This window comes from Oryza sativa, chromosome 1 (genome assembly GCF_034140825.1).
Source record: "Oryza sativa Japonica Group chromosome 1, ASM3414082v1".
Classification (NCBI taxonomy): domain Eukaryota; kingdom Viridiplantae; phylum Streptophyta; class Magnoliopsida; order Poales; family Poaceae; genus Oryza; species Oryza sativa.
The window spans coordinates 24,164,647-24,185,383 of NC_089035.1; the positions used below are offsets into that span (position 1 = coordinate 24,164,647).

The following is a 20,737-nucleotide window of genomic DNA, read 5'->3' on the forward strand; positions in this document are numbered from 1 at the left end:
GAACGTTTAAACACATGCATGCAGTATTAAATATAGGCTAAAAAATTACTAATTGCACATATTGTGACTAATTTGCGAGACGAATCTTTTAAGCTTAATTGCTCCATGATTTGATAATATTGTGCTACAATAAATATTTGCTAACGATGGATTAATTAGGCTTAATAAATTCGTCTCGTTTTGTTATTAAACAACATTTAATACTTTAAATGTTTATCTGTATATCCGATGTGATACCCAGAACAAAAACTTTTGGAAACTAAACCTGGCCTTAATACGAGCTACCACCTGAACTTCAGTAACTCCTATGACGTTAACGTTTGGTTCAGATCCTTTCACGTGAAGCGCAGTTATAATAATGGAAATCCGGCCCCTCTTGTAAATTGCTAAATAATGGAAATGCACTTATCTATTTTCCTTATAGGAATCAATTTCCTTCATATTCAGTTCTAAAATTTTTTCTAGTATTCTAGCACAGTTAGTTTGCCATGTTTAGCTCTCATTCTTAACAAGATAGATGCCCCGCACGGTTCATCTTGTAAACTACTCCCTCCGTATCCGTATTTTAATGTATGACGCCGTTGACTTTTCGACCAACGTTTGACTATTCGTTTTATTCAAAATTTTTGAAAAAATATGAAAATATTTATGTCATGCTTAAAGAACATTTGATGACAAATCAAGTCATAATAAAATAAATGATAATTATATAAATATTTTAGATAAGACGAATAGTCAAACGTTGGACAAAAAGTCAACGGCGTCATACATTAAAATATGGAGGGAGTAGATCTGTGTAATATAATCCAAGTTTTTCTCAGAACAACATTATCCAGGTTCAGCGTACTCTAATCGTTGCCATAATGAACTGAGAGCGCATCGCCAAGTAAGAACAGTTGTGAAGAGGAAAAAAATGTCATTGGGCCCATGACCAGTTTAGGATGTTTAAAGGGGGAATTACTAGATATATTAATACTACGACTATTAAAACCGGTACATAATAACTCCCTTAACTGTTTTCAAGGCGATTTTCACTCATGCTTGTTGAACTGGAGAGAACAGGGTGACAAGGGGGAGGAGCTCGGCAACGACTACGTTATGGAGACGATGAGGAGTTGAAGTGGAGAGAACAGGGTGACAAGGGGGAGGAGCTCGGCAACGACTATGGCAAGGGAGACCGGTGCGAGGGAATAACGCCGACGATGCCTATGAGGGAGTGACATGAGGAGTCGAAGTGGAGAGAACAGGGGTGCCCGAACCGAGGTGGAGAAGGGGGTGGCGGCGTAGCGGACTCCACGACTTACTTCCTGCTCTAGCTACTGCTTCAAGTAGTGTCTTCGCACGCAACATAAGTCTTTTCTGCACATTTTATCCTCACTCGTGTGCACTGGAAAGAATTTCCCGGTCGGTCACCCATCCCGCAATTGCTTCAGGCCAAGCATGCTTAACCTTAGAGTTCTTTGGAGATCGGCTTCTGAAAAAGAAGTTGCAATTAAGCTGTCACATCCTCACCCCCTTAAGAGATCGACGTCGTCAGTCAACCCCAAGCTAGGAATGTCTCCTCTTGGCCACGTCCATATGTCCAGTGCCAGCGCATGTACCATGCAGTGTGATCACTCCGAGTCCACACCAGCCATGCGCACTATGCCTGTGCAACTGCAACACACGCGCCCGTGAAACCGCGAGAGTCAACTCTGATACCATTATGTAACGTTCCGCCTCTTCTAGGCCGGACCCACTTACATCTGGCAGCTTTTCTTAGACATAGACTACCCTCACAGACCAACACGCACCCGTGAAACTGCGAGAGTAGGCTCTGATACCATTATGTAACGTCCCGCCTCTCCCAAGCCGGGCTTACTTACAACTGGCAGCTTTTCTTGGACATAGATGCCCTCACAGACCAACACAAGGTCTTTTCAGCACACCTTGTCCTCATTCGTGTGCACCCGGGAAGAATTTTCCGGTCAGTCACCCATCCTGAAATTGCTCCAGGCAAAGTTGCAACTTGTTGGTATGAGTATTCTATTAATCCTATTAAGCCCTGTGCCAGGATGTCACAACCTATCATGACGGCTCGTAGCAGTGATGCGCACAGAGTGGGACAAGGCACTAGAGGAGACCACGCGATTGAAGCACTCCGTTGCTGACCTAGAGCTGAAGCTCGTGTTTCTCGAGCCCTGCGTGCCCCCACTCCCACAACCGCTGCCTTCCTTGCCGAGTCCTTCCTCCGGGTGATCCCATGGTGTCCCCCGCCCTGTCGTATCCCTCTCCGTCATCTTCGTCAGCGTGCTCCCCTCTACCGCTGTTGTGTAAGCTCGAGGGAGGGGAGACAGCGAGCGAGACGGGAGTCAGCGAGTGCGGCCGTCGCAACATTGGGGAGATGGTGAGCGAGCTGGTTTCGAGGCGAGAGAGAAGTTGACGTTGCCGCTGCTGCTTGGAAATCTTGAGGCTCCTCGTTGTTGCCTACCGCCACCCCTGGCCTTGGCCTCCTCGTCGTCTTCCTCGTCTGCCAAACCAACGCCGGCTGGTCCTTCCTGTTGTCTTCCTCTCCCGCCTCCCCGCCGTGGCTAGGGCGAGACCGACAACACCTGTGTCGGACCTGAGTTCCCCACCGCTGTTCTCTCCCGCCTCCCCGCCTAGCTGATTCTGGCCATGCATGGCCATTGCCTCTCCCACCGACGATGTAGCCGCTGTCTCCGGCTCTTCTTCCGCCCGACGTCACCTTGGTTTTGTCGGTTTGCGCCATCGTCCTGACCAGCGGGAGAGAGTGGGGTGAAAGGGAAGGAAAAAGGAGAAGTGGTCACTGACCCATGGGTTCCACATATTATTTTTTTATTGTAATGCCATGTCAGATGACGAAGACTAAGTCAATGCGATATGTAGATGCCATTCAACGAAAATCACCTTCAAAACCACCGGGGGAGTTATTTTGCATCGGTTTTAATAATTGAGATATTATTTTTCAGTAAAAAAAAGGATATCTGATATTGCGTTGAGAGATACCAATCAGACTCGACCTATATTGGAGGGAGTCAACGTGGACTTATTGCTTACAAGGGTAGGCTTGCAGCCCATCTTTGAGTCCAAAATGGACTGGACTCACCCCGTCCTGGCCTGTGAACACGTTCGGCCTTGTCCCGTTGATTTTGTTAATATTTGGGACACTGAGATCCCATTAATATGATCTTAGTCACGAGCTGTGAAATGGTTAACCGTGCCTTCCAGCGTGCGCGCGGGTTCTCTCGCTCTTTTTTTTTTTCATTTAGAACTCATGACTTTTATTAATATTAACCATTTAGAAACATAGGACATGAGTTATTACACTCTCGTAAACGTAAGGAGAGAGGCTTTCCAACAAACTGACATTAGGGCAACTAGGAGTCTAGGATGATGACATAAACGAGAATTACTTTAACAGTAAGCTTAATTACCTTGTCGATATCTTCTTGCTTCTCCTGCCAATTTATCCTGTAATCATTTGTCTTCCTTGGTATCTACTACTTCCTCCGTTTCACAATGTAAGTCATTCTAGCATTTCTCACATTCATATTGATGTTAATGAATGTAAATAGATATATATGTCTAGATTCATTAATATCAATATGAATGTGAGAAATGTTAGAATGACTTACATTGTGAAACGAAGGGAATAGTATTTAACACAGCTAGTAGCTATAGGCCCTATTTAAAGAGTTCAAGGTTGTGAAAAACAACTACTCCCTTCATCCCATAGGGCAGTAAACATTTCGTACGACAAATCTGGATATGCGACATGTTCAAATTCATTATATTATAAACAACAAATTTGGATAAGAGACATTGTCGGTGATATGGGACCGGGAGTATCATGACCAGAGGCTTGAGGCAGACATAATCGCCCACGTGGCCTGGCACCTTCGGGGACGTCGGGCCCGAGGGTGAGGTGTCCGCCCTCCTCTTGATCTCCCCCGAGGGGGGGGTCGGGTTGCGCTTGCCCCGGCCCCGAGGGCCGAGGCACCCCGACCCCTTAAGGAAGTCTGCGCCACATATATGGGATAAGTGAGCACAGCTGTGCTCACCTAACAGCATTTATTGTAGTCTGGTCAAGCGTGTCACGCTGCATGCAACGCAGTACAGCGCGTTCCTTTACCCGGTCTGTGACCAGTCACAGACCGGTCAGATCACGGGTTAGGTGGCGACTGGCGGTCTGACGCACGCCTTGCCCCATCCCGTCAAGACGAAAGCCTCTAGGCACTCGTCTCAAGCCGGAGCTAGCGTGTTATCTCTTAGAGATGGCACGTTAGCCCTGGTTAGATTTATACCAGGCTTCATCCTAACCATTACAGGCAAGGTGTTACACGAAGAAGGGCAAAACATGCACGTTGTTAAACTGACGCGTGGGGGACAAGAATGACCGGTCTGACACTGGTCGCATCAGCAACGGGCAGCCACGATCCCGCGTCATCTCCGTCTCCGCCGGGAGTGGAGGTAGGTGTGGGCTGTCCCATCAGAAGGGCTCCCGGATGGAAACCGTACCGATCTCCGCCCATTAAAGAGAAAAAGAACAGTCCAGTTTGGAAAGAGAAGGGTGCATGTGGTATCCCCTTGAAGTATAAAAGGAGGACCTTGCCCATAGAGAAGGGGGTTGATTCTTTCCAGATTCAGAGCCTAGAACGAGGGAGAGGTGGGCTCACACTTTGTAACTTGTCCATACACAAATCCACAAAAACACAGGAGTAGGGTATTACGCTTCCGAGCGGCCCGAACCTGTATAGATCGTCCGTGTCTCGCGTTTCTTGCTGGCTGACGATCCTTCCACATACAGAGAGAGAGAGAGAGCTTGGGATCTCACCCTAAGCCCCCGGCCGAACCGGCAAAGGGGGGCCTGCGCGGTCTCCCGGTGAGGAGCCTCGAGCTCCGTCATCTGGCGCGCCAGGTAGGGGGCTCAGCGTGTTTTTTTCTGAGCTCTCATACTCTTCCGTGTGCGCCAAGCTTCCCTTGTTCAACCTAATGGCTGAGCAAGCAAAGGCGCACGACCTCTCTCCGAGTGTGAGCGGCGACGACGGGGAGCCAAACCCACGCCGTCGAGCTCGTACTCCACCTCCTCCGCGCCAAAGCCCTAAGCAGGGGGAGGCGCTTGAGAGGGTCGACAAATCCGTGGCATCACCAGTCGCAGGTGATGCAGGAGAACGGCGAGATGGGGAGCGTCGCCTCCTCGTCTACGGCGACGGCAGCACGCCTCAGGGTGCGCTTCAGGCTGCTGGCGCGCTCCTACGACACCCGCCTGTCGTCCATGACCCGGAGTCTCCAGCCCAACGATGGCTGGAAGACGTGGCCAACTTGGTCATGACGGCACAGCAGCGCCTGGGTGCTGGTGGACGGTCCGCCACCACCAAGACCTCCGGCGCCGCTACCACCGGCTCCGTGTCGTCAAGGCGGAGGGCGCGGCGAGCGGCGGCGGCTGCACGTCATTCGGCTGCTACTCCCTCGTCGACACCTTCGACTCGGGAGGATCAGCATGGGGAGCCGGATGCCCGCCTCAACATCGAGCGCCGGCGTAATAACCGGCGTACTCCCCGCGCAACGGAGGGCGCCTCTTCGTCCAGAGTGTCACCTCGACATGGACGTGAGAATCAGCCCTCCGTGCCCCCGGCCGGTGGTGTTGGCTGTAGAGCCTTTGTGGCGAGTCTTCGGAATGTCCGTTGGCCCCCAAGGTTCCGGCCCACCATCACCGAGAAGTACGATGGGAGCGTCAACCCCACCGAGTTTCTCCAGGTCTATACGACCGGGATCGAGGCCGCTGGGGGTGACGACAGGGTCATGGCGAACTTCTTTCCCATGGCCCTAAAAGGACATGGCCCTAAAAGGACAGGCGCGGGGTTGGCTAATGAACCTGCCACCCGCGTCGGTCCACTCCTGGGAAGATTTGTGCCAACAGTTCACCATGAACTTCCAAGGCACATATCCGCGCCCAGGCGAAGAAGCGGACTTGCATGCAGTACAGCGAGGCGATGATGAGTCGCTTCGCTCGTACATTCAGCGGTTTTGCCAAGTCCGCAATACTATACCATGCATCCCTGCACACGCGGTGATCTATGCGTTCAGGGGGGGCGTGCGGCACAACCGCATGCTCGAAAAGATCGCTTCCAAAGAGCCCCAGACTACCGCGGAGCTTTTTCAGCTCGCGGACCGAGTGGCTCGTAAGGAGGAAGCGTGGACATGGAACTCCTCCGGTTCCGGAGTGGCAGCTTCGGCCGCCCCCGGATCCGCCGCTCAGACAGGGCGGCGTGACAGGAGGAGGAAGAAGAGGTCAGACCGTTCCGGCGACGAGGGTCATGTCCTCGCCGTCGAGGGCGCTCTGCGGGCCACTCGAAAGGGGAGGCCTGCGAGCGACAAAAAGAAAGAGGCTGGTACTCCCAGCAGGGAGCGCCCCGCCGGCAGGTGGTGCTCCGTCCACAACACCTCCCTCCACGATCTCGCGGACTGTCGTGCAGTCAAAAACCTAGCTGAGCGAACGAGGAAGTGGGAGGAGGACAGGAGGCAGGAACGCCGTGAGGGCAAGTCCCCGGCGGTTCCTTCCGGCAAACGGCGAAGTGAGGCCAAGCAGAAGGCCCCCGCTGTTGACATCGATGACGGCGATGATGACCTAGGTTTCCAAGAACCTGGGGCCACCATTGCCACCGTCGATGGAGGAGCGTGTGCTCACGTCTCTCGCCGGAGCTTCAAGGCTATGAAGCGAGAGCTTCTGGCCATGGCCCCTACTCATGAGGCGATGCGTCGGGCGCGGTGGTCGGAGGTTGCTCTCACTTTCGACCAGACCGACCACCCACCGTGCATTGCCCGGGGAGGGCAGGTTGCGATGGTGGTTTCCCCCACCATCTGCAACGTGAAGTTGGGACGTGTCCTCGTAGATGGAGGAGCGGCCCTCAACATCCTTTCCCCCGCGGCTTTCGATGCCATCAAGGCCCCGGGGATGGTGCTCCGACCGTCCCAGCCGATTATCGGTGTGACGCCGGGGCACACGTGGCCATTAGGTCACATCGACCTACCGGTCACCTTCGGTGGACCCGCCAACTTCCGCACGGAGCGGGTGAGCTTCGATGTGGCGGACCTCAGTCTGCCCTACAACGCGGTCCTAGGGAGGCCCGCGTTGGTGAAGTTCATGGCGGCGGTCCACTACGCCTACCTCCAGATGAAGATGCCGGGCCCGGGTGGCCCCATCTCTGTCCATGGCGATCTTAAAGTCGCGCTCGCTTGCATGGAGCAGCGCGCGGACCGCCTCGCTGCTGCGTCCAAGCCCGAGGGTGGTGACGAGAGGCTTGGCCCTTCTGCCCCCACCGCCCCGAGGCAGCGGATCGTCACATGCGACGAGGTCCCGGTCAAGGAGGTTGCCTTGGGCGACGGCCCATCCAAGACCACGCGGATCGGTGGTCTTCTGGATGGCAAATAGGAAGACGCGCTCGTCTCCTTCCTGCGGGCAAACGCTGACGTCTTCGCATGGAGACCAGCGGACATGCCCGGGGTCCCCAGGGAGGTGATTGAGCACCGTCTCGCCGTGCGGCCGGGCGCAAGGCCGGTCCGGCAGAAAGTGCGGCGGCAGGCCCCGGAACGTCAAGCCTTCATCCGCGAGGAGGTGGCGAGACTTCTGGAGGCCGGATTCATCCGTGAAGTCATCCATCCGGAGTGGCTGGCGAACCCGGTGGTCGTTCCCAAGGCGAACGGCAAGCTTCGGATGTGCATCGACTACACCGACCTTAACAAGGCATGTCCTAAGGATCCTTACCCCCTGCCTCGCATAGATCAGATTGTCGACTCCACTGCGGGGTGCGACCTTTTGTGTTTTCTAGATGCATACTCTGGTTACCATCAGATTCGCATGGCTAGGGAGGATGAGGAAAAAACTGCGTTCATTACCCCCGTAGGAACCTATTGTCATACATCAATGCCTTTTGGGTTAAAGAATGCAGGTCCTACTTTTCAACGTACTACTCGAATTTCTTTGGGTAGCCAAATAGGACGTAATGTTGAGGCTTATGTCGATGACTTGGTTGTAAAAACGCGCAACCAAGAGACCTTACTCTCAGATCTAGCGGAAACTTTTGAAAATCTCCGCTCCGCCCGCATAAAACTGAACCCCGATAAGTGCGTGTTTGGTGTGCCTGCGGGCAAGCTTCTCGGGTTCTTGGTCTCTGCCCGAGGCATTGAGGCCAACCCCGAGAAGATACGAGCTATAGAGCGGATGCGCCCCCCCAGCAAACTTAGGGATGTGCAGTGCGTCACTGGTTGCATGGCCGCCCTAAGTCGTTTTATATCGAGGTTGGGAGAGAAGGCGCTACCCTTATTTAAGCTCCTCAAGCGCTCGGGGCCGTTTACTTGGACGGAGGAAGCTGAAAATGCCCTCGCCCAGCTGAAGGCGTATCTCAGCTCTCCTCCAGTTCTAGTCGCCCCGGAGCCAAATGAGCCCCTGCTACTTTACTTAGCGGCGACCCCCCAAGTAGTTAGTGCAGCGTTGGTTGTGGAGCGCGATGAGGACAATCCTCATTCTGCGTACCCCCACTCTGTGCCGACTTGGCCCGGGAGCAGGCAGGGAGGAGAGGCCCCCGAGTCGAACGGTGGCCTAAGGCCCCCGACGACCGGAGTCGGCCCTCTGCCCGCTTGTCAGACGGTGCTGAGTGCCCCCGACCCTCAGGAAGGCCCCGAGGCCACTGCGGGAAGGCCGCACCTACCACCCTTTGACCCCGAGGCTAACCCTGTGCTGATTCGACCCGGGAGAGAGCAGGGAGAAGAGGCCCCCGAGCCGAACGGAGGCCTGAAGCCCCTGACGATCGGAGCTGGCCCTTTGCCCGCGTGTCTGACGACGCCAGGAGCCCCCGACCCCCAGGACGGCCCCGAGGCCACTGTGGGAAGGCCGCACCTGTCATCTTCGGACCCCGAGGTCATCAGCGCAGGAGACGAGTGTGCCCCGAGAGGCCACTTGGACGAAGAACGCCCCGGGGATACGGCCCCTAGCAGAGAGGATCGGCCCCACCGAAGGGTGCAGCGGCCTGTCTACTTTGTTAGTGAGGCCCTCCGGGACGCCAAGACCCGATACCCTCAGGCCCAGAAGATGCTTTACGCTATTCTGATGGCCTCGAGGAAACTGCGCCATTATTTCCAGGCGCATCGGGTCACTGTGGTTACGTCTTATCCCCTCGGTCAAATCTTGCATAATCGAGAGGGTACAGGACGAGTGGTAAAATGGGCAATCGAGCTTTCTGAGTTCGATCTGCACTTTGAACCACGCCACGCTATCAAGAGCCAGGCCCTCGCCGATTTTGTGGCAGAATGGACCCCGGCTCCAGAGACCGTTTCAATACCCGAGGCCAGCACGAACCCCTCTCAGCTGCCTCACACCGCCCACTGGGTGATGCAGTTCGACGGTTCTCTGTCTCTCCAGGGCGCCGGTGCAGGGGTCACGTTGACCTCTCCGAACGGAGACGTCCTCAGATATTTGGTCCGTCTCGACTTTCGAGCGACTAACAATATGGCAGAGTACGAGGGACTCCTTGCCGGACTCAGAGTGGCAGTCGGACTGGGGATCCGCCGCCTCTTGGTATTAGGCGACTCCCAGCTAGTCGTTAACCAGGTTTGTAAGGAGTACCGGTGCTCTGACCCACAGATGGACGCCTACGTACGCCAAGTGCGGCGTATGGAGCGCCATTTCGATGGAATAGAGCTTCGGCATGTGCCCAGACGGGATAACATGATAGCCGACGAACTCTCACGGCTCGCGTCCTCGCGAGCCCAGACCCCACCGGGTGCCTTTGAAGAAAGGCTTACCCAGCCGTCGGCGCGACCCGATCCCTTAGGGGAGACGGATGCGCCTGACCGGCCCCCGAGGCCCGTCGGAGTCCAGGCCTCGGGACCCGAAGGGAGCGCTCCAAGCTCCCTTAGATTGATTGCTTGGATCTCTGAGATCCAAACATACCTCACAGATAAGACTCTACCTGAGGACCGCGAAGGGAGTGAACGCGTACAACGCATTTCCAAACGCTATGTGCTGGTAGAAGGGACCCTCTATCGGCGCGCGGCTAACGGAATCCTCCTGAAGTGCATTCCTCAGGAACAAGGCGTTGAGCTTCTTGCTGACATCCATGAGGGCGAGTGCGGAGCCCATTCCGCCTCGCGTACCCTGGTTGGCAAGGCCTTTCGTCAAGGATTTTATTGGCCGACAGCTCTCAATGACGCAGTCGATCTGGTCCGGCGATGCAGAGCGTGTCAGTTCCACGCCAAGCAAATCCATCAGCCGGCCCAGGCCCTGCAGATCATACCACTGTCATGGCCATTTGCTGTCTGGGGGCTTGATATCCTGGGACCGTTCAAACGGGCCCCGGGCGGGTTTGAATATCTGTATGTTACGATCGACAAGTTCACTAAGTGGCCCGAGGCTTATCCGGTTGTCAAGATCGATAAGCACTCTGCTCTTAAATTCATTAAGGGCATCACGGCCCGTTTTGGAGTGCCTAACCGTATTATTACGGATAATGGCACCCAATTCACTAGTGAACTCTTCGGCGACTACTGCGAAGACATGGGCATCAAGCTCTGCTTCGCCTCACCTGCCCACCCCAGAAGCAATGGCCAAGTGGAGCGCGCCAATGCAGAAATCCTCAAAGGCCTTAAAACCAAGACCTTCAATATCCTCAAGAAGCACGGCGATTCATGGATCGAGGAGTTGCCAGCGGTGCTCTGGGCAAACCGAACCACACCAAGCCGAGCGACCGGGGAAACGCCTTTCTTCCTCGTCTACGGCGCAGAAGCGGTTCTCCCATCCGAGCTCACCCTGAGGTCTCCTCGGGCCACCATGTACTGCGAGGCTGATCAAGATCAGCTTCGCAGAGATGACCTTGACTATTTAGAAGAACGAAGGCGGCGCGCGGCCCTCCGAGCCGCGCGCTACCAGCAGAGCTTGCGGCGCTACCATCAGCGCCACGTCCGGGCCCGATCACTCTGCGTCGACGACCTCGTCCTACGCCGCGTCCAAACGCGTGCTGGATTGAGCAAACTCTCACCAATGTGGGAGGGTCCGTATCGAGTGATCGGCGTCCCCCGGCCGGGCTCCGTACGGCTGGCCACGGGCGACGGCACTGAGCTGCCAAACCCGTGGAACATCGAACACCTTCGTCGCTTCTACCCCTGAGGGGGGGGTCGAGTGTCAGGTTTCGGGCTCGGGCTAACCCCGCACCCCCCTCGGGTGTGCCGGGTTAGCCGGGGGCTACCACACATGCACAGTTTTACTTTTCTTATTTCAGCATTTCAATAAAGGAAGTTTCAATTTCCTAAAGGTTGTGTCTGTGCCGTTTTTCCTTCTGAAGAATCTTAACTTGAAATAAGGTCACTCGTGCTCAACCTTGCCCTCGGGGGCTCGGTTCGGTCAGCTAAAATCGCCAAACGGGGCCCAGAACCGAGCCGTGCCCCGGGGCGTGGTGAACTCCGGGGGGGAATCGGCAAAAACCCACAATCGGGTCACCCATACCCCTCGGTCACCACGTTCCCGGCCTGGCCAGTCTCGACATGTGGATCTCCCCAGGCACTAGCCCCGACCCGAGCCATTCGAGGACTGGGACTTGGGCACGAGCCCTTATTTCAAGCTAAGGCGCAAAAGGACCATGGCACAGATCATCCTCATCGTGTATATATAGCAAAATAAAGTTAACATAGAAATTTTTTATCATTTTTTGATTGCAGATTAAGTTAATTTGTACACAAAAGAGGCGTGAAGGCCTTAGAAGAAAGGAAAAGAAAAAGTTGGAGATTGGCGGGGGCTCGGGGGCTCATTCCAACGCGCCCGGGTCGCCGGCCTTGTCGCCACCGTCGTCCTCACCGCTGGCGTCGCCCTCCTCGTCGGAGCTGGGGGCGAAAGCAAGCCGAGGGGCCGACCCCTCGAAGCCGTTGACGATGTGGTCGGCAGCATCCCCGACCCGCGCGCGCGCGTCGTCCTCGGTCCCGGGAGGGAACTCCTCCAGCGCCATCCATGGAGAGAAGTTGGGGTCCCGGGCCTGGTAACTCGCCAGCACGAGTTCGACCGCTCCCCGCGCGAGGTCCCTTGAGGATGACTTAATGGTCTTCTCAAGCTCCTCGGGGAGTTGTTCGAGAACCCAGGCCATCCTGTGGAGGTGCGGAGCGAGGCCTTCCAGATTGGTGGGGGGCACCGTCGTCTGGCCTTTCCAGAGGCCCGCTTGCCGACCGGCGCGCTTCAGGCGGGAGACCGCATCCCAAAGCATGTCGGGCCCAATCTCGCCCGCCAAGCGAAGGGCCTCGGCCTCCCCGGTGGAGGAGTCCAGCGCTCGCTGCATATCGGCGACGGTGTGTTCGGCAGCTGCGAGGCGGGCGGCTAAGTCGCTTTCGCCCGCGGCCGCCCCACCGATATGCGCCCTCGCGTCCAGCTCCTTTTCCCGCGCCTCGAGGTCAGCAGCCCGCTGCTCCAGTGCGGCTCTCTCGGTGCGGACGCATTCAAGATTGCGGCGCGCCTGCTCCTCCTGCGCCGCCTCGCGAAGGGACAGGCTGTCCGCCAGCCGTCTGGTCGTGGCCTCGGCCTCCTCGAGAGCTCGCTCCCGCTCAGCGAGTGCATCCTCGCGGAGGCGGAGCGCGGACTCCTCCTCGGCGCAGGCGGCCTCATGCGCCGCCAGCGTCGCCTCTCGGAGACCAGCGGCGGCCTCACGGTCCGTCAAGCCCCTCTCCACGGCGCCGGCGTGTTCTTCCAGCGCCATGGCACGGGCCTCAAGGGCCTCCTCGCGCCGCCGAGACGCCGCTTCAGTCTCCGTTACCCGCCGCTCTCGGACAGCGGCGGAGTCAAGGACCCCTTGGGCGGCGTCGAGCTTTTCCTTCAGCTCCGCCTCCCAGCTTGCGTGCTGAAGGCGGAGGGTGTCTTGCGCCTCGATCATCGCGGTGGTAGCAATGAGGGCGGCCGCTCGCTCCTCCTCCACCTCACGAGCGATCTCCGTCAGCGCCGCCTTCCGGGCTTCAAGCTCCGAGACGTGACGGCGGTGAGCTTTGCGGCCCACCTCCACCATGGCGTCCACCGAGCGCCGCCCCTCCTCAACGCGTGCCCATGCGGCCTCGAGCTCCGCTCGTTCCGCGCGCAGGGCCTCCACTTGGGCGCTGAACCCATCTAGCACCGCGGTGTTTGCGGCGGCCAAGGCCTGCAGAATGGGCTCGGCGCTCAGCGGGGCGACGGAAGATGAGGAGAAGAGCCGCCTTGGAGAGAAGGCGATGCGGCTCGGCCCCCCGGAGGATGCGCTGGGCTCGGGGATGTCCCCCGGGCCCGTTTGGTCCTGGGCGTCGCCCGGTGAGGTAGGCCCAGGCGATGCGCCCGCGGCCTCGTCGCGAGCCGCCTCGGAGGATGTCGCCTGAGGGCCGCCCGAGGGAGTGGGCCCAAGTGACGCGCCAGCAGCAGCTGTCGCCTCAGCCTGGCGAACCCGGGCGGCCTCCTCCCGGGCAGCTTCTTCGGCTTGGCGAGCCCGGGCGGCCTCCTCCCGAGCAGCTTCCTCCGCTTGGCGAACCCGGGCGGCCTCCCGAGCGGCCTCTTCAGCTTCCCGAAGGCGATCTGCGGCTTCACGCCGGTCAGATTCTCGCCTCCGCTCCTCTGCGGCCGCTGGATCTTCGGCCTCGGACCGGCCGGACTTGGGGTGGCGGGAGGAATGCGACGGGACATTGCTGAAGCAGAAGAAAAAACCAGAAGACGAACAAAATGAGTAAGAAAAAACTTACTTTTGGGAGAAAGATGGTTGCAAGGAGAGTGAGACGAACCTGCGAGGGGGTCGGTTGAATGACCACTTTGGAGGGGAAATCAGATTTCCCCGGCATGGTTCCGTCTCCCCCGTCTTGCGGAGCCGTTTCTTTTTGCGCTCCCCCTCGGGCTGCGACGTCGGCGCGGCCCCCTCCGGGCGCCGGCTGCTGGCACGCGCCGCCCCGCCCCCTCGGGGAGGAGATGGGGGAGGTGTTCCTCCCTGTTTCCTCTTCCCCCGGGCGTCGGCAGGGCGGTTGCTCCCCGAGCCCCCGTCGCGGGGCCCAGAAGCACGGCCCCCTCCTGGGGCTGATTCTTCCTGGCGGCCCCCGCCGGCGCCGTCGTGGCCCTTAGGGGCTCTCTCCTCTGAGGCCCCGACCCCCATCATAATTGTTAGAATGGAGGCGCGGTCGGGATCGCTGCAGAGGGGGAGGATCTCCTGAGGAATGCGAGACGCCTCCGCAGAGCTAAGATTCAGCACCCTTTGGACCACGATCTTGAAGTCCTCGGGAGCCCAATCCCATCTGGCTCCCTGGTGGGTCCTCATGTAGTCCTCAGACCCGGTGTACTCCCATGCGCTCCGGGCGCGCCGCTGAAGCGGCGCAATCCGGCGACGGAGGTAGTCGCCGTACACCATGGCCCCTGTGAGCCCCTGGGATCGCAGGCCCGCCAGGCGGTCGAGGACGGCGTCGTAGTCCTCCCCCAGATCTACTGGCGCCCGCCAGCTGGAGACCTGCGCCGGGGGCTGGCTTGGAAGTCGGAGGCGCGCTTCGTTGGCGAGGGGGGTGTAGAACCAGTCGCTCTTCCAGTCGTCCCACTTCTTGCGGAGGACGCAGGGGATGTAGCGGTTCAACACCGGCCCCCGCGGCTGGAAGTAGCAGCCGCCAACCACCGACGGCGGTGACACCGACTGCACGGTGAAGAACCACCGGAACAGCTGAAGAGAGGGGCGCACCCCAATGAACATCTCGCACAGGTGCGCGAAGATGGCCAATGTCATCACCGCATTGGGGGTGAGGTGCGCCATCTGGAGATCGTAGAACTCCAGGACATCCATGAAGAAAGAGGAAAATGGCGGGACCAGCCCAGCCATTGCGAAGGGGAGGAAGAAAATGGACCGCCCCGGGTAGTCTGGTGCCGGGCGCCCTTCGCCCAGCATCACTATCTCCCGACCGGTGGCGGACTCCGGCATGAAGCGGCGCGGCAGTCCGGCGTGCCTCTCGTTCACGATGCGGGAAGGCGGTAATACACTGCCGTCGAGCAGAGCAGAGCCCCGTGCCATGGCGGTGGAGGAAGAGATGATTGAGAACGAGCGCGTGTGGCGAAAGTAGGGCGCAGCAGAGAAAGAGTTAGAGCTCAGGCGGCGAAGGCAAGAGGAACAATGGCGAAAGGAAGGAAGCAAATCCTTTCCTCGATGCTTTTATACCCTTGCCATCGCTGGGCCTGGCTCCTCGTTTCTCGCGCCCACTACCTCGCTCCCTCGTATCTCGCTATCTCGCTCCCTCGTTTCCCGTGCCCACGCTTCCACTAATCCCATTCGCCCGCTTACGGCGCATGAAGTGGATATGCGGTTGTGGCAATCGAAATGGATTGTATCGTGCGCGCGTTAATTACGCTCGCCGACCGAAGCGGCGTTACCGTATCTCCGGGCGAGATAAATCTGCTCACCCAGATTCGCGCGCTGCTCAAGAGGTGTGGCAGTCTTGAATAGACCGCCCATTATGGACAACCAAAGTTACCAATACCAATGCGCATGGATTGAGACCGTTGGGTATTTTGCCCAACTACGGAGACCGGTCCCACCTGTCACCAGGCTTTAGGGGTGGCGTCACACCTGACCGCTTCCCTTGGGAAGGGAAATTGCTCTGGCATAACGCCGGGGGCTACTGTCGGTGATATGGGACCGGGAGTATCATGACCAGAGGCTTGAGGCAGACATAATCGCCCACGTGGCCTGGCACCTTCGGGGACGTCGGGCCCGAGGGTGAGGTGTCCGCCCTCCTCTTGATCTCCCCCGAGGGGGGGGTCGGGTTGCGCTTGCCCCGGCCCCGAGGGCCGAGGCACCCCGACCCCTTAAGGAAGTCTGCGCCACATATATGGGATAAGTGAGCACAGCTGTGCTCACCTAACAGCATTTATTGTAGTCTGGTCAAGCGTGTCACGCTGCATGCAACGCAGTACAGCGCGTTCCTTTACCCGGTCTGTGACCAGTCACAGACCGGTCAGATCACGGGTTAGGTGGCGACTGGCGGTCTGACGCACGCCTTGCCCCATCCCGTCAAGACGAAAGCCTCTAGGCACTCGTCTCAAGCCGGAGCTAGCGTGTTATCTCTTAGAGATGGCACGTTAGCCCTGGTTAGATTTATACCAGGCTTCATCCTAACCATTACAGGCAAGGTGTTACACGAAGAAGGGCAAAACATGCACGTTGTTAAACTGACGCGTGGGGGACAAGAATGACCGGTCTGACACTGGTCGCATCAGCAACGGGCAGCCACGATCCCGCGTCATCTCCGTCTCCGCCGGGAGTGGAGGTAGGTGTGGGCTGTCCCATCAGAAGGGCTCCCGGATGGAAACCGTACCGATCTCCGCCCATTAAAGAGAAAAAGAACAGTCCAGTTTGGAAAGAGAAGGGTGCATGTGGTATCCCCTTGAAGTATAAAAGGAGGACCTTGCCCATAGAGAAGGGGGTTGATTCTTTCCAGATTCAGAGCCTAGAACGAGGGAGAGGTGGGCTCACACTTTGTAACTTGTCCATACACAAATCCACAAAAACACAGGAGTAGGGTATTACGCTTCCGAGCGGCCCGAACCTGTATAGATCGTCCGTGTCTCGCGTTTCTTGCTGGCTGACGATCCTTCCACATACAGAGAGAGAGAGAGCTTGGGATCTCACCCTAAGCCCCCGGCCGAACCGGCAAAGGGGGGCCTGCGCGGTCTCCCGGTGAGGAGCCTCGAGCTCCGTCAGACATGTTCAGTTTCATTATATTATGAAATGTCACGTACTGTTTGTTCTAGTTAGTGAATTGTCATATGGTAAGAATATATAAAAATTAGGTTTTCTGGACTCTATCTTCCAATGTATTTTTGGATCCTATAACAAAATATTTTCATAAATATATTTTTTAAGAATCTAAACTTTTTTGAAATAAAAGAGCAACAAAGAAAATAAAAACGCTCTCTCGTAAGTAACTCGTGAAGATCCATCGAGAGCCACTCGTTTGAATCGTCGACACAAAAGAACACTTCATTGATTGCTTTTCGTCAATTAGCCGCACAGCACAGTACTCTCCAATCTGCTAAACCAAAACCAATCTCATCCATCCATACCCTTCTTGACACCAAGTGGCAACTCCTGATTGGACGCGCCCTATCCTACATGGCACCCCCAAGATTCTCTCGATAGGCTACAGGGGCCACACCGACCCTCCACGTCATCGTCCACGTCACCCTCATCCCGGCCCATCCAGCCAATCCCAGCCCAGCAAAAAATCTTCCCAAGTGGCCACCAGATAAGCCTCTCCACGTATTAATACGCCAAGTGTTCGTCGCCATGACACAGCACGCACACACACCCCACCAGCAGCAGCAGCAGTAGCTGAGCTTGAAGCAGCAGAGCGAGGTAGACATGGCCGCCGCCACCATGGCCCTCTCGTCCCCGGCGCTGGCCGGCAAGGCCGCCGCGAAGGTGTTCGGCGAGGGGCGCATCACCATGCGCAAGTCGGCGGCGAAGCCCAAGCCCGCCGCGTCGGGGAGCCCGTGGTACGGCGCCGACCGCGTGCTCTACCTCGGCCCGCTCTCCGGCGAGCCGCCGAGCTACCTGACCGGCGAGTTCCCCGGCGACTACGGGTGGGACACCGCGGGGCTCTCCGCCGACCCGGAGACGTTCGCCAAGAACCGGGAGCTGGAGGTGATCCACTCCAGGTGGGCGATGCTCGGCGCGCTGGGCTGCGTGTTCCCGGAGCTCCTCGCCCGCAACGGCGTCAAGTTCGGCGAGGCGGTGTGGTTCAAGGCGGGGTCGCAGATCTTCAGCGAGGGCGGGCTCGACTACCTCGGCAACCCGAGCCTGATCCACGCGCAGAGCATCCTCGCCATCTGGGCGGTCCAGGTGGTGCTCATGGGCGCCGTCGAGGGGTACCGCATCGCCGGCGGGCCGCTCGGCGAGGTCGTCGACCCGCTCTACCCCGGCGGCAGCTTCGACCCGCTCGGCCTCGCCGACGACCCGGAGGCCTTCGCGGAGCTCAAGGTGAAGGAGATCAAGAACGGCCGCCTCGCCATGTTCTCCATGTTCGGCTTCTTCGTCCAGGCCATCGTCACCGGCAAGGGCCCCCTCGAGAACCTCGCCGACCACCTCGCCGACCCCGTCAACAACAACGCCTGGGCCTACGCCACCAACTTCGTCCCCGGCAAGTGAGCGCCGCCGCCGCCGTGCTGCCATGGCGACGCATCGCCTTCAGCTAAGCTAGCTAGGTTGACGACGATGCGCGTCTCTGCAGGAGAGTGTGCGTGTGTGTACGCGGTGCAGTAGATGTACGTACGTGTACCGTATAGATGTACGTATTCGTGTGGACCGCGTGGATGGATGTACGAGTATTGGAGAGAGGGTGAGATCTGTACCGGTAGTGTGTATTTCTGTGCAGGTTCTGAACCTGATCAATGAAATATGGTGTTGTGAATTAATTATAAAATTAGCTTGTTTAATCCTGCGTGCTACTTAATGATATAATAATTCTTCTGATAATTAGTAAGAGTAATGAAGAGATTGCAAGAAAATTACTCCCAGAACAGTATACGAACTGAATCAAGTATAAAATGATCAAAATTAACCTGAACATGCTTTAACTGTTAGTATTTTGAACGAAAATTAATTGATAGTATGCACACGCTACAATTTTATATTCCCAAAATGTAAGTTATAAGTTGACAGGTTGGGGTAGTTAGGTGAAGTCTGAACCTTACCACTCAAATTTAAAAGCACTGGATGCATCATATATGATGATTTTTACTTGAAGCAACACTGCCCATGCTAAGATTTGCTTCCTACCGAGGTTACAATAATTTAGGTGGATAGTGATTACACTGCATTGACAAGGAAATTTGGGTATAATTTCATCTAGAACTTTCTATTACAACTGCTAAGCTAGCAGTGACAGATACGTATAGTTGAAAAACACTTTGTGAACTTTCTCAGAATATGGCCAATTCTGAGAAACTTAGCACTGTCTGGTTTCACCCAACTTGTAGTGGTTGGAAAGTTACAGTTACATCGACCTCAATACCCATGTGAATTGGGAGGAAAATTACAAGTTACATCAACCTCTCTGGGCTCTGGTCATGTGAATGTCACATGATCATGAGAGGGATCGTTCAAGGAAGTAGTGAAGTACTACAACAAAGTTCTAGCTATTATCTTATATACAAAGTCTGATGAAAACACCACAGCGACGTACTCCCTCCATACTCGTAAAGGAAGTCGTTATACGGTCTCCAAAACACAACTTTGACTTCTTGTTTATATAAAAATATTTATTAAAAAATGATATATGTATACTTTTATGAAAGTATTTTTCAAGACAAATCTATATATATAATTTTTACAATTTCAAACTCAACAACTTGAAAGATATTCAAGATTTATATTTTTAAGGTTTGACTTAAATATTGTTGTAAACGACTTCTTTGTGAGTATGGAGGGATTATGTGATAATTTGGAAAGATCACCTTGTTACGTTACCTGCCTCTGAAAAGGGCTCTGAAATGTACCATTCCGTCCAGTTTCTTCTTCAGAACTGGGCATGCTGCGACGAACCTGCTGCATTCGCTCCTATCTTGGGCTGCATGAATCAAAGAAATCAGCAGTGTTACCTTGCATGGTGAGAGAACAGTTTGATGGATGGATGTGCTCTGCTGACCTCATTGTTTTGCTCCTACAGGGTGTGCAAAGGGAAACCAAGTGGTAACCTTGAAGGGTTGGCTCATCTTTTAGCTTCAGATGAGAAGAAACCTCCCAGTTTGCACACTGAACAAATCAAATGAGAAAAACATGAAGGACATAAGTTGCAGATTTTTTGTGGTATGATTTTAAAAGTTCTAGGTTTGGGCCATACTTCTATTTATTGTTATTTTTTTACAACAAGATCAGGGAGATGCGTGCTTCCATACAATGAGTAATCCTTTTGTTTTCAAAGAAAAATCTTGGCTATCCTTATTTTATTTTTATTTTTTAATGTGAACAGTAGGAAATATACATATAGGTTAAAATTAAGCTTGTTACAAATAAGTTAAAAATGTACAAGGTTCTTGTCAGGGTTCATAATTCCGATGAAAACCGGTCGAATTCCGCGAAATTTCGAGGTTTCGACGAGGCTCGAAAGTAGAAGTTGTCTGAAATTTCGATGAGTTTCATCCAAATTCAAATTTGAATTGATAAAAAAGGAAAAATCAAACAAAATCTTATAAATAGTATGATATTCATAGAATCTATTGGGATATAAATTTTCAAAAAAAATGATGTATTACGTGTATTTTCTGAAATTTACAGTAGGAAAGAAAAGAATAATGAATTAAAAAAGGAAAAAAAAATCAATTTACCTATTGTTCTAGTTACCGATTGAAATTTCGATGATTTCGCTCGGAATTTCGCAAAGCCGATTGGTTTTCACGAGCTTATCGGTAAACTCAGGGAATTTGTATTTAAATTTTAATTTATAAAATTTGTTCGGAATCTACCGACTTTCTACCTGATTTCGTGAAAACCGTCATTCCGCCAGAGCCCGAAACGGAAGGCCATCTCGGAATTGTAAACTGGCTCTAGTGATTCTATTGTAGGGTCTTAGAGGTTCACAAGTTTGTCCACGTAGTATCACACTGTCTTTTCATGTTGATGTCCAATTTGTGCAATTCAGTTAGGTTCAGTTATACTCTTGTTAGTCGCTGCTGTCAATGACAGAAACACTCAAAGATTCTGGGACCTTTGCAAGAAAGAAAAAA

General features: G+C 55.0%; 1 protein-coding gene across 1 annotated transcript; it reads left to right on the forward strand.

Annotated features, from left to right (window-relative positions):
- The first annotated feature begins 17,305 nt into the window (after positions 1-17,305).
- Positions 17,306-18,483, forward strand: LOC4324599 (chlorophyll a-b binding protein 2, chloroplastic-like). Its single transcript, NM_001406163.1, has one exon. The coding sequence runs from the start codon at positions 17,376-17,378 to the stop codon at positions 18,159-18,161; it is 786 nt and encodes a 261-aa protein (NP_001393092.1). The 5' UTR covers positions 17,306-17,375; the 3' UTR covers positions 18,162-18,483.
- The last annotated feature ends 2,254 nt before the right edge of the window (positions 18,484-20,737 follow it).

Bases quoted from the DNA above. Each gene is read 5' to 3' on its own strand.
- LOC4324599 (NM_001406163.1), top strand. From the start codon at position 17,376: ATGGCCGCCGCCACCATGGCCCTCTCGTCCCCGGCGCTGGCCGGCAAG.